Raw genomic sequence first — 13603 nt, 5'->3', positions numbered from 1 at the left:
TCAGGCTGGATATTAGGAAAATTTTTTTCACTGAAAGGGTTCTCAGCCATTGGAATGGGCTGCCCAGGGAGGTGGTTGAGGCACCATCCCTGGAGGTGTTCAAAAGACAGGTTGATGTAGTGCTGGGAGGTATGGTTTAGTGATGATGCTCCTTGTTTGTTGTGTGGGTGTCTATTTTTGTCAGTTAGGTTGACGGTTGGACAAGATGATCTTTAAGGTCCCTTCCAACCTAGAAGATTCTGTGATTCTGTGTGATTCTGTAGGGTGCAGCCCTGGTGTGAAAACTCCTCCAAGGAGGGCCCTCAGTCAGACTGAGATCCTGGAGAACTGCTTGAGCCCACCTCTTCCTCCAGATGGGAAGGCTGAGGCTTCTCCATGGGGCCACGCTCCGTAGGCTTGTGTTGCAGCAGTGAGTTATCCTCTGAAGAACAATGTCTCGGGACACAGCAGCTCTGGTGACAAGAAGGATGCTACGAGGGACACTAGCCTGGGATGACCGGAGCCTAGAAGCTTGCTGAAGGGGGTCAGAGGAAATCCCAGAGAGAAGAAGCCAGGGTGGGAGATAACGTGAGGGCAAGACATCTCCGACCCAACCCCCGGGAGGGCTGGGAGAGGAAACGGTCCATTAGCAGCTCTCTGGGGGAATCAAAGAGCCTTTGTGCATTGGTTTCTGTGTCCAGCTTTCTCAGAGTGTTTCCACCTCCCTGGGGACGATGCTCCATCCTCTCACCTACTTCTTACGTCAATGCGTTTCCCAGCAGATTTCCCCATCTGTTTATCATCTCTGGTGGTGAAGGATCTCATGGGGAGCTCTGCCTGCTCTGCATCTGCTCTTGTGAATGAGCAGCCCTGGGGCGGGGAAGTCCTGGGAATAAATACTCTGGTCTGGGGAAGGGACCTTTCTGTGGTGAGGGTGAGGCCCTGCACTGCTGCTGTGGTAAGCTGGGGAAGAATGGGAACTCCTTGTCAAAGGAGCCAAGGGGGTCTTTGTCTTCATCCACAGAAAAAAAAATGGTATCATCCTACACGTCTCACTTCATGTGGCTTTTAAAGACACTGTTGCTCCTTGGGTAATTAGTGGAGGAGAACATTATTCTGCCTTGCCTCTACCAAATGCAATGAACATCTCCCAACACGCTTGTTGGCCAAAGGGCTTGCACAAAGCAAAGGGAGATGACTAACAGATGCTGAGCCAAAGATATCCCACACCAAGCTGGCTCTGAGGGTCAGCTCAGCCTGGAGTGACCTGTGTAACAAGGGAGATCAACCAGCAAGCCAGGACAGAGAAGTCCAGACCACCCAAAGCTCAGATCCTGGCCACACACAAGCATGGGCCCCATGCCTCATCAAAATGGCTGTGCAAACAAGATGTGTGTTGAGGGGTATCTCACCCAGGCAGCCCACTGGACTTCCAAAACCTGAAAGGACACAGTTCCCCTTCCCTCCTGACAGTGCCATGGGCACTGGAGGACACAGAACCCCCCAACTCCTTCTGAGGGTTTTGCAGTGAAGTACTGGCAGGAAAAGTCCTATCTGAGGTCACCTAGCACTCCCACAAGTCCTCCCCTTGACGCTGGGTGGTGCAGAAGGCTTTATTGTGAGACACGGTTCTACTGTTCTTGGTTATTTCACTGGCCCACATTGCACCTCTGCCTGAGCTTCCAGCCATCACAACGTCCGAAATGAGCAGAGAAATGAAAGCAGACATTTTAGCCCCCCCTAAGATGCAGGTAGGTCCTGGAAGGGACTTTCCAAACCATTTCAAAGCACAAGTCCATGTGAGAAGACCAAGCCCACATCATTGCACTTGCTGGCTGGTCACTCCCTGACATGATACTTCAAGGATATTTATGAGCTTCATCAAAGAGAAATGCCAAGTGTGGCACCTGGGAAGGGATAACCCCCATGCTACAACACAGGCTGGGGCTGACTGGTGGGGGAGCAGCTCTGCAGAAAAGGACCTGGGGGTCTTGGTTGACACCAGGTTGACCATGAGCCAGCAATGCGTTGTCGCAGCAAAGAACACCATGAGCCCCTTGGGCTGCATTAGGCCAAGTGTTGCCAGCAAGTCGAGGGAAAGGATCCTTCCCCTCTGCTCAGCCCTGCTGACACCACATCTGAATATTGTTTTTAGCCCCCAGTACAAGAGAGACAGGGACACATGGGAGTGAGTCCAACTAAAGGCCACCAAGATGCTCCGGGCACTGGAGAACAGGGGCTGGGGTCAGGGGGGACGCTGAAGGTGCCGGGCTGGAGAAGAGAGAACTTTGATGGCAAACTGATAGCAAGGTGGATATGAAGATGATGAAGGCAGGCTCTACACAGTGGTGCAACTGACATCAGACAGAAGCTGAAACAAGGGAGGTTCAGACTGGATATGAGGAAAACCATTCCCACTGCAGGGACAGTCCAGGACTGATACAGGATGTCCAGAGAGGCTGGGCTGCTTCCCACCTCGGAGGTTTCCAAGACTTGCCTGGGCAAAGCTCTGAGCAACCTGGTCTGACCTCAAAGCTGTCCCTGCATGGGCAGGAGGTAGGGCTGGAGACCTCCTGCGGTGGCTTCCCACATGAGCTATCCTGTGATCCTACAGAGCCTAAGGACATCCTGTGCCCAAGTCACACAGCGTGTCTGAGGGAGAGCCAATGCCAAAGGCTGTCCCTCCTCTCTAGGAACAGGACCAGTGACTGCTTCTTCCCCCTTGCTGTGGGACCTCCACCAAACCCACAGCTACCAGATGGCCGAAAGCTGCCTCCCCACCAGCATGAGCAGAGATGGGGGGGGGGGAGCGAGGAGGAGCCTCCCGGCGCTCTCCCAGGCTGGCCCTGGCTTGTGACTCCAACCACAACATATTGTTCTGGGCATCACACAATAACCCCAGAGTGAGCAGGGCCTGGCGGGGGGGTGGGATCCGCAGTCACGTCTGGGATGCTGCCCGTCAGCCCCAGGAACAAAGCCCTGCGGGGGAGGGCAGGGGGGCTGTGCGTGTGACAACCCCCCCCTTCCAGCCTAGAGCGGGGCACAGGAGGGACGGGGGGGAGCAACCCTCCTTCCTCTGTCACAATCAGCGTTTGATTATCCACAGCCAGACATCGTAAAAGTCCCCCACTCATCTGGTAACAATAAGGAGCAGGGGAACAGCTTGTCCCTTGCCTGGCACCACGTCACTCATCAGGCGATGTGGCCAGAAATGCACTTCCCCGTGCTCCGTCTCTGAGTCTCTCCTCTTCCAGTCCTGCTCCAGCCCAAGGTGACACAAACTGGAGGTCCAGAAGCACTCCTGTTCCTCAAATTCCTCTTGCTCCATGGCCTCGAGACCTTAGCTCAGCACAACCACTATTAGAAATCCTGCATGAAAAATGGAGTGCCCTTGGGTTTTGACGTTATTTAGGAAGTCTTCTGAGAGAGGAAAATATGGGGTTCCTGCTAAGGACATCACTGAACAGCTAATGATCAGTAGTGGCTCATGTGGATGGATGGATGGATGGATGGATGGATGGATGGATGGATATCTGCTGCCTGGGAGAAACACAAAAGCTTGACACCAGTGAACTGAGCACAGTGGGAGGCTGCGGGACAGAGACAGTAGCCAGCTTTCCTGGAAGGCCCCGGAAAAGCAAAGAGAAAGGGAAGAGTTGAACATTTCTCTGTGTACTTTGGACGGGGTGGTTGTTTATTGTTATATTTATCTGCTTTCCTGTTTCCCTCGCCTCTTTTCCTTTCAGCAAAGCGCCGTTTTGTTAAGTCTCTTTGTTCACAAGTGGGGAAGGATAGCTGGGAAGGGAAGCAGGGGAAGGATGGCTGGGAAGGGAAGCAGGGGAAGGATGGCTGGGGGATGGTGGTGGGGAAAGGACAGCAGAGGCAGGATGATGGGGAAAGGCTCACAGGGTGGGATAGTCCCTTGAGTACCCAAGCTGGTTTGGCTGAGCTTTCCCAGGTTTCTGGCTGAAGATTAGGGATGTTATTTGGAAGTATAGAATCATAGAATGGGTTGGAAGGAACCTTAAAGATCATCAAGTTCCACCTGCCCTGCCATGGGCAGGGACACCTCCCACTAGACCAGGTTGCTCAAAGCCCCATCCAGCCTGGCCTTGAACACCTCCAGGGATGGGGCAGCCACAGCTTCTCTGGGCAATACTTTTAGAAATTAAGGGTTCCTTAATTGCTGCCTTCTTGCTGCCAGAAAGGTTGCATTTATTACAGCATTACCTCTAGACAGGGCAGCATCTAGAGCTTTTAGGGCTGTGCCCTGGCTCATAGACACTTCAGAGCTTGAAGAGGAGGTTCCCAGAGGTGCAAATGGAAAGAATTGGGCTAAGGATGGGAATGTGGTGGCTACACATCCAGCTCTGTGCTACCTCTAAGGAGGCTTATTCTGCAGGTGTGGCACTGGGCATCCCACCATCCCGCTGCTACTCAGTGACCAAGTGCCCTGCAGTGATGAGGCAGAACGCAGGATGGAGTGAGCTACAAGCAAGGCCTGGTGCAACCCAGAGCTCCCATAGCATCTCCCAGCCACCACCATGCCATGGTGGTCATTCCTCAGCTGCTGTTGGGATTGTCCCAGCAACCTGCCAACGTCTCTGCCCAGTTCCCCCAGTCTCAGGCCTTCCACCCTGGTTATCACTGTAGCTCCACCTGACCCCCTCCGCTCCCGTATGACCTGGGAGCAGGCTCTGATGGCATTCACATCCATAGGGAGCATTCCCCACCCACAGACTGCCTGGGACCATCCTCCACCACCCCTCTGCTGCTCTCCCCTGCATCAGCTTTGGTGTTGCACAGCCTCCACACACCCAGATTACTAATCTGGCACAAAAATAACCGAGCGAGAAAAGGGAACTGGTTTCTGCTAAATCAGCGCTGAATCAGCTTAGCGTGAGGGCTAAGACAGAGGGGAGGACAGGGGCTGGTGGCCTGGAGCTGCAGGAGAAAGGACAGGAATGAGACTTCTGTGTCCAGTTCTGGGCTCCCCAGCTCAAGAGAGGCAGGGAACTCTTGGAGAGAGTCCAGCGTAGGGCAACAAAGATGATTAAGGGGTTGGAGCATCTCCTTTATGAGGAAAGGCTGAGAGAGCTGGGACTCGTTAGCCTGGAGAAGGCTGAGGAGAGACCTTATTAATGCTTGTAAGTATCTAAAGGGTGGGTTGAAGGAGGAGGGAGCCAGACTCTTTTCAGTGGTTCCCAGTGACAAGACGAGGGGCAACGGGCACAAGCTGGAACATGGGAAGTTCCACTCAAATATGAGGAAGAACTTCTTTCCGGTGATGGTGACAGAGCACTGGAAGAGGCTGCCCAGGGAGGGTGTGGAGTCCCCTTCTCTGGAGATCTTCAAGACCCGCCTGGATGCAGTCCTGAGTGATGTGCTCTGGGCAATCCTGCTTTAGCAGGGGAGTTGGACTAGATGATCTCTAGAAGGTCCCTTCCAGCTCTGACAACTCTTCTGCATTTGGCAGTGGCAAGCTCTTAGGTTAGTTCAAGCTGGTATGTTTAAGCCATGGCTGAAAGTGATTTGAGCTCGGGGAGTGGGACTTCTCCTCCCTTCCCCCTCTTACCCAGCCTGAGTATAACTGTGGTGGCAAACGAGCAGAAACCACCACAGGAGAGGGTCTGAAAAGCTGCCAAGGGAACAGAGAAAAACTGCCCAGTCCTTAGGAAGGACCTGGAGGCTGGTGAGATGGGAGGGACATGTCCATCACGTGAGCTGGCCTGTCCCCTCTGCGCTGCTCTGCACATCAAGCCCCGAGAAGGGGTGTTGTTCTCTCCAGCAATAATCCGCGCTAACGATGCTCTCTAATCCCAAATTTCCTGGAGGAGGATTTGCACGCCGTAAAAATGTGTGAAGGCAGGAGAGCGCCAGACTGCGGGGAGTTTCTTACAGGCTCTTTTTGTCTCCTAAACCGGTGCTTAAAGCAAGGCTTGAACTCTCTTGTGCCGGAGGTCTCGCTCCCTGGCTCTCCACCGAAAGCTTTCCATGGCATAACCAGCTCCTTACACAACTCACCAAGGCACTCTGATCATCGTTAAGTCTATATATTAGTCTTTAAGCTATGTCTGCTTACGTGATGATTAAATAGCCTGGACTGATTCAAATCAACCAAATTTGGGCGAGGCTTTGATATAGTTGTGCTGGACTGTGGGAGCAAAGGGCTCCGAGCCGCTTTGTCCCGCTCCCCATGGGGCCCAGGACATCCAGCCACCACTTGGACCCCAGGCAGCTGCCCGAGGTGACATCAGGCTGCTCCCTGCCTTCCTCCCAACACTGACCAACCAGGGAAAAGGCTGCCTGGCAGCACTCAGCCGACGCAGGGGGGAAACACCCAGCGCTGCCAGGACCGAGGTTGCACAAATCCCGGTGATTCAGAGACCCAGCACGTTCCCAGGCTCCACCACCGACGTACGCTGTGAGTGATATGTTAGTAATTCCTCCCCTTGGCTTTCTCTGTACCATCTGTGACTTCAGCCTCGTGACCCCCACACTGCTGAGCCCTCCCCATGCAGGGGCTCCTCCGCACCCGTCATCATCCTCACGGAAGTGGGGGAGGCTCCTTGCCTTCCTCGCTCACAGGGGAGCCTGTGAAAGGCTCCAGGACCTCGTTCCTGGGTGGCAGTGACCCATGTGGAGGGAGTCCTTGCCCATCTTCAGGGACATATGGAATCATAGAACTGTCTAGGTTAGAATGGACATTTAAGACCCTGGAGCCTGACCATCATTTTGTACTTTATTCTGAAGACTACGCTGTGGAAAAAATGCATATTCTGCCATTTCAAGACCTTATGCAAAAAGCACATCACTTCTATCGTAAACCACCCCCCCTTCTTCAATTTAAAGACTTTTGTCGCGAAAAATATAAAACGTTCATAGCACTTCAGCTACCAAATAGCCTTAATTTTGCAGTGACTGCGGACAAAGACCTCAGAGGGCAAGCTTCTCATCATTAACTCTACTTGAACAGGACAAGATGTTTCCTAATGCAGATTCTCCCCCACCCCAAAGGCTTCCTCTGCCTTTAAGTGTCTTCTTACGACTCCTATTTGCTTAATTACCAGTGCACACAATTGCCTGGTTGGACGTTATTTTGATCTCTTTGCATTTCTTCACAGTCACCCTTAGTGACCCCGCCGGATAACTCCGTGTCCTGCGCAAACACACCAAACTCACAGAGTCCCCGTGAGTCACTCCTCACCCTGACCATCCTGCCCCCATGGACACCGTTATCCGGTGGCTGTAGCCCCCTTGGCACAGACACAGCCCTGCGTGCCCTCAGCCCTGGGGCAACGGACCCGTGGGGTCCCCCCTTACACTGAGGGGGTGGGAGGAGATGTTAAGCTGTGACTAAGATCATCTGTGATCGCTCAGCAATGAGGTCCGTCCCGCTGGGTGCAGCTGGGGTGGCTGAGCAAGGACACTCAGGAAGTGACATTCTCCTGGGGCTCCAAAGAAACAAAAATCCCCCAAGGCTGTACAGCTGGCTCTGAGCTCTTGCTCGAGCAAAAAAAGTGCTGGGCTGAGCCAAGTGACATGAAGCCTCGCTGGGTTAGAGGTGGTGGGAGGTATTTGCTGGTTCTTCTCCGTACCAGGAGGATTTAGGCTGGATTAGGCAGTGGCTGGCTGTGCCACTCCCACGGTCCTTCTGGAGGCGACACGAAGAGCAAAGCTGGCAGCATCACGTGCACCAGGTCGTCTGACACAAAAGGGACCTGTGTCCACAGCTGACATGGGTCTTGGCTTTGCAGGGGTTGCTGTTTGGTGTCTTTTTGTGATGCTGAACCTAGAAGAGCGCACAACCCTCCCAGGGAAACATTTGGCTTTGGGAAAGTCATCCTGATTTTCGCTGTGCTCTCCGAGAGCTCTGCCAACCACCCGGTCACCTTTGCCACCTCCCCATCCCACTCAGGCTGTGCTGGGATCAAAGGTGCAGGACAACACGTGGTCTTCTGCTTAGCGTGAACCTCTTGGCTCTGCTGCCAACTCTCTGATTGTGGCCATATCGCTTAATTTGCTGCCACGATTTCTCTTCTCTAAGCTTAGGGACACTGCAAGACTCTGAGATACATGCATAAAAAACAACTTTTCATTTCCAACTTCATGACCATCAAGAAGCTCCGGGTGGGAGCTGGGCTCTGCTTTGTTAGGCACCAGTCAAACCTCAGCCCTGGAGCTCTTGCACCCAAGGAGGAGGAGGAAGGTGAATGAGGGCATGACATGACGTGCCCAGAGTCATAGTGGTTTTGGCGAGGTTGAGATGAGCCTCCAGGCTTCAGAATGTGAGCCTCACTCCCCAGCTGAGCCAAAGGACTTCCTGCAAAACCTCCAAGACAGAGGACCTCCTGCAAAACCTGTGAGACAAAGGACCTCCTACATTACCCCTAGTGAAAGGATGAGGGGCAGTGGCTTCAAACTGGAAAAGGGTAGATTTAGATTAGATATTAGGAAGAAATTTTCCACTACAAGGGTGGTGAGACACTGGAACAGGTTGCCCAGAGAAGCTGTGGATGCCCCATCCCTGGAAGTGTTCAAGGCCAGGCTGGATGGGGCTTTGAGAAACCTGGTCTAGTGGGAGGTGTCCCTGCCCACGGCAGGGGGCTGGAACTAGGAGATCTTTAAGGTCTCTTCCAACCTAAACCATTCTATGATTCTATGAAAACAAGACTCCATATAACCAAAGGAATAAATCCCCCCAAAAGAAGCATTAATTTTACACTTATTAATTGTTTTTCCTCTGAAGGCTACAGATGTGACTGCTGGGCTTGCTCCCCTGCACTGAACTCGCCGAGCAGGCAGCCGTGGCTTTCAGACGGAGATAAACTGTTCTGCTTTCCAGCCCTTGCGTTGCCGTGCTGCTCTGGGGGCAGAAGGGAAACTTCTTTACAGCGTGTCACTGACCTGGAAAGGATTTGATGTGCCGGCCCCGTGTGTGCCCCTCTCCCTTTTCTCACCAGAGGCAAAGATGCAGCGCCAGCTGTGCTTCATGCGCAGCCTCAGCTCCCCACCTCACCTGCTGGTCATCTCACAGCCGGGTCAAAGTCGTGTTGTTCATGCACTTAGCACTGCCTTCAGCTGCTGAGCTTCTCCTTTCTTAAGGTCCTCCAAGAAGACCTTATCACTCTGTACAAGTGCCTGAAAGGAAGCTGTAGAGAGACGGGGGTCGGTCTCTTCTTCCAAGTTACAGACGATAGGACAAGGGGTAATGGCTTCAAGTTGCGCCAGGGGAAGTTCAGGTTGGATATTAGGAAACATTTCTTTACTGAAAGGGTTGTCAGGCATTGGAATGGGCTGCCCAGGGAGGTGGCGGAGTCACCATCCCTGGAGGTATTTAAGAAACGTGTAGACATGGTTCTTCAGGGCATGCTCTAGTGCCCAAGATTACTGGTTTGTGGTGGGGTACTGTGTGGGTGGGTGATGGTTTCTGGTTTGGTGGTTGTTGTTGTGTGTTTAGGTGATGGGTGGCGGTTTGTGTTTTTTGTGGAATTTTTTTTTTTTTTTTTTTGGTGGTTGGCCTCGATGATCTCTGAGGTCCCTTCCAACCACTACGATTCTGTGATTCTGTGATTCTGTGAAAACACGCTTTTCAGCAGCCCATCAGTCTTCCAGGAGAGACATCAGCTCCGGGGTGATGGCCACCAAACCCGGGTTGAACAGTGCTGTGCTTCATTCCCCAGCTGCCTCCCCGGCTCCTTGCCCTGGCATCCTGTGGGGTACCTCAGCAGGAAATCCATCAGTGATATTACACCTTCGTTAAGGAAAGCTCTCTCTACTGATGCTTCTTATTCAGTGAAATTAGAATAACAAAAAAGCAACTTGCTGCTGGCAAAAAGTTTAAGGCAGGAACTGGATTCTCTGTAGCTAGACCCAGACCCACCTCAGGTCTGTAACGCAGAACAGGATTTTGTTTTCCCACAGCATAAGGTGAGAAAAGCTCATTTAATAAAGAGACGGCAGAAATGCACTCTGTCCCAGTCCGGACAGAAGGCCACGGGGGAGCTGCTCCATCTGCTGATCTAGAGGACGTTCTCATGCTCTTTTTCAGTCACCATCTCACACGAAGACCAATGTTTTCTCATCTCACCCCAACCGCCTGAAAACCTTCCTGCAGGGAATCCTGCATTTGCCATGGATCCTGCTAGAAACCACTGTGTATGTACATATATGTGTTTTATATATATATGTATATATGTTCCTGCTGGGAACATCTGCTCGTGGTAGACGTTTCCCTTCCCAGTTTCCTGGAAATCATAAGAAGGTCCAGAAGGGTGAGAACTCCCACCCAAACTCCCCCTTCCTTCACCCACAGAAGCCTACGGGGTTTGTTGGCTTAACTTCCCAATTTCATGCAAGTGATAATTGTGGTTTCTGTATGAATCAGAGCTGTGAATTTTCCCAAGCAACTTCCCCAGAAATGTTCTGTTTCTACAGGAGATGTGGAAGTGATGGTCCACGTACAGACAATGAGAAAGCCCCGATGTAAATTACCTCTGCCCTGTTACACAGAATCACAGAATGGTATGGGGTTGGAAGGGGCCTCTGGAGATCATCTAGTCCAACCCCCCTGCCAAAGCAGGTCCATCCAGAGCAGGTTGCATGGGAACATGTCCAAAAAGCAGGTTTTGAATGTCTCCAGAGACAGACACTCCACCACCTCTCTGGGCAGCCTGTTCCAGGGCTCTGCCACCCTCAAAGTAAAGAAGTTCCTCCTCATGTTTAGATGGAACTTCTGACATTCAAGCTTGTGCCCATTACCTCTTGTCCTGTTAGCTTGGTTTCTTTTATTGCAAATAGGTGATGGGAAATCACATCCCGGAATGCTTCTAGTTTCTACAGGATGAAGCAAGTGATGGCTCTGTAGCATGTTCTTTGACACTTCCCAAATAGTTTCTTCTGTTGAAACAATTGCTCCCATTTCATGAATGTGCTTTCAACAGCACGAGGTGACTAGGCAGGACCACTGGCTTTTCCTCGCCAGAGAGGAGAGCTTTCCATTGAAGAGAAGATGGTTTCTGGTGGCAAAGCAGGTCAGTGGATGTCCCTCCATCGCTCACTTAGACTCCCACCAGCATCTTAGCAAAGACCCAGGGGTCTCTGGTCAACATGAGCAACGAGGTTCCCCAACTCTGGTTAAAAATATGCTCCATCTTGTTTTTTTTCTAACAGAGTCACCAGTTCACTGACCCGGTAGATCCGGCGGGCCCGCATTTGCATGACTCACAGGGTGGCACGAGGGGGAAAAAGGAACCGAATGCAGGGGGGGCCAGGAGGAACTTCTCGAGCTGCTGCTGCTGCCACCAAAATCACTTAATATGAAACACAGACCTCAGTCACCCGCTTCCCCATTTCCCTTCTGAAGAGTGAGAAAAGCAGAGATGCAGCAAGTTGGACGCTAATAAGCAATTTATGTGGCAGCCAGTATGAACCAGTCTCGGGCAGCATGACTGGTGTTTGTCACTACCAGGGCTGCGAGGGCGGGGGGAAGTGATGGGGGATTTACAGATCAGCCTGTGCATTTTTGGATAATCTGCGGACTGCCTTTAGGTTCTGTATAAATAATAATAATAATTAAAAGCGGATGTAACTAATTGGAATCCATTCCACGGCAGTAACATGATCCATCTTATTGCCAGCCCCCTGAGTCACTCCGTCCTCCGGATGATTATTTTTCTGCCTTTCCCTAATACAATCTGAACACTGCCTTTCACGCTGCTGGTGGATCCAGCGTGGGTCGGCACTGCCAGGGGGTTTCAAACCTTCTTGCCCGGACACAACCAGCCCGGTTAGTTCTGCTCCAGCAGAGCAAGTTCTGCCCTGTATTTCATCAGAAAGCGACACATTTTTGAACTTAAAATCCCTTCCATCATCCACAAGACTGGTGTTAACACAGTTGTGTCATGGCCTGGTATTTGCCCAATTTATTTTGAATTAAAAGCCACGATGGACATCCCAGGTTTCTTTCTGGGAAGCCTTGCTGGGTCCTGCTTTGCTTCATGATCTCTATTTGGGATGAGGCTCTCCCTTCCTTGACCTCCTGGGAAGAGCACGTTGTTCCCAGGTTTGGTGGCCCCAAGGGAAGGCAAAGCCCAAAGCAGGGCTCCGGAGCACATGAAGAGCAGCACGGCCAGCTGTGGAGGAAGGTCCTCTCCCTGCACATGTGACACGGTCTGTCTTGTCCCCTCCTGGGAACAGCAGCCCTGCCACTGCCACCCTGGCTTGGGGAGGGAAGCTCTTCTCCAGGCTCATTCCCAGGCTCCCGAAGGTCGTTGCTCTCTTCCAGGATTAGATAGGGAGAAAGTATGGGAAGAAAAAGTCCACCTTGGCTGGGAAAGGAGCCTTTTAGCTGGATTCAAACCTCTCTAAAATCAGGAGGAGGCTTCTTGTGGGCTTCAGAAGGGGTTGGATGAAGCTCATGGTCCTCTGGTAGAGCAAAAACTCTGCTTTTTTTTCTTTTTTCTTTTTATTTTTTTGGAATTTCTGTGCTGTTCTCTTTGGCGTGGCACTGAATGAAACCCCCTCTTGTTTCAGCTGCCATCAGGATGCTTCCAGAAGGTGACTGTTGGTCAATGGGATTTCTGCAGGCTCTGGAAATCAGGTGTTTGAATGTTTTCCTCAATGGGCAACCAGCAATGTAGAGATAAGTCATATAATTTGGGGCACCCAGAGGGGCTGTGTGCCCTGAGAGCACTCACAAACCTTGAAGGCCCCAATCAGCCCTGCCTGGTCTTCTGGTCGGACCTTGAATCCACCCTAAAGCCTCATCTCTGTCTCCTGGAAGGACCTTGGACTCATGTTGCAGCCTTCCCAGTGCTGTCTCTTGTCCCCTGTCCTGCTCCTCCTGGATCCCTGGATAGACCTGGACCTGTTTCCATCACTTGCCATGGCCATCGATGGACACTGTGACCAGCACCCTGCTCTGCCCACCCCGTTCAGATGCTGCAGGATGATCTGTGCGGGCACAGCCTTGCGCTGTGGCCACACTCAGCTTCCAGCTAATCCCCATTCATGGAAGGACGTGTCCACTCCCTGACGTGTCCCAGCATCACGGGGAATGTGCTACATGGGGATTCTGCTCCTCTGCTCCGCTCTGGTGAGGCCCCAGTTGGGAGTCCTGCATCCAGCTCTGGAGCCCCCAGCATAAGAAGGACATGGACCTGTTGGAACGGGTCCAGAGGAGGCCACGGAAAGGATCTGAGGGCTGGAGCAGAACAGGCTGAGGGAGTTGGGGTTGTTCAGCCTGGAGAAGAGAAGGCTCTGAGGAGACCTTATTGTGGCCTTTTAGTACTTAAAGGGGGCTTGTAAGATGGCGACGGACTTTTTGGTAGGGCCTGTTACGATAGGACAAGGGGTGATGGCTTTAAACTGAAAAAGGGCAGATTTAGAGTAGATACCAGGAAGAAATTCTTTGCTGTGAGGGTGGTGGGACACTGGTGCAGGTTGCCCAGAGAAGTGGGAGATACCCCATCCCTGGCGACATTCAAGGCCAGGTTGGACGGGGGGCTCTGGGCCACAGGGTCTAGTTGAAGGTGTCTGTGGCAGGTGGGGTCGCACTAGGTGGCCTTTGGAGGTCTCTTCCAACCCAACCCCATCTGTGACTGTACCACAGCTCGGGAAGAGC

At 52.3% G+C, this 13603-nt stretch overlaps 1 protein-coding gene across 2 annotated transcripts in view; it reads left to right on the top strand.

Moving 5' to 3' along the window:
* The first annotated feature begins 13030 nt into the window (after positions 1–13030).
* The window catches only part of TNFRSF21 (tumor necrosis factor receptor superfamily member 21), a 37607-nt gene continuing 37034 nt past the window's right edge, over positions 13031–13603 (top strand). The window contains exon 1 of one of the 2 annotated variants that reach the window (XM_014958212.1): positions 13031–13075. In XM_014958212.1, coding sequence (XP_014813698.1) covers positions 13037–13075 — 39 coding nt within the window. In that variant the 5' untranslated portion in view covers positions 13031–13036. Of the gene's footprint in view, positions 13076–13282; positions 13307–13603 lie in introns of those variants that run through there. The other variant, XM_014958213.1, reaches the window with a different exon arrangement.

This window comes from Calidris pugnax, unplaced genomic scaffold, assembly GCF_001431845.1.
Source record: "Calidris pugnax isolate Ruff unplaced genomic scaffold, ASM143184v1 scaffold276, whole genome shotgun sequence".
NCBI lineage: Eukaryota > Metazoa > Chordata > Aves > Charadriiformes > Scolopacidae > Calidris > Calidris pugnax.
This window is presented reverse-complemented; position numbering and strand designations above follow the sequence as displayed.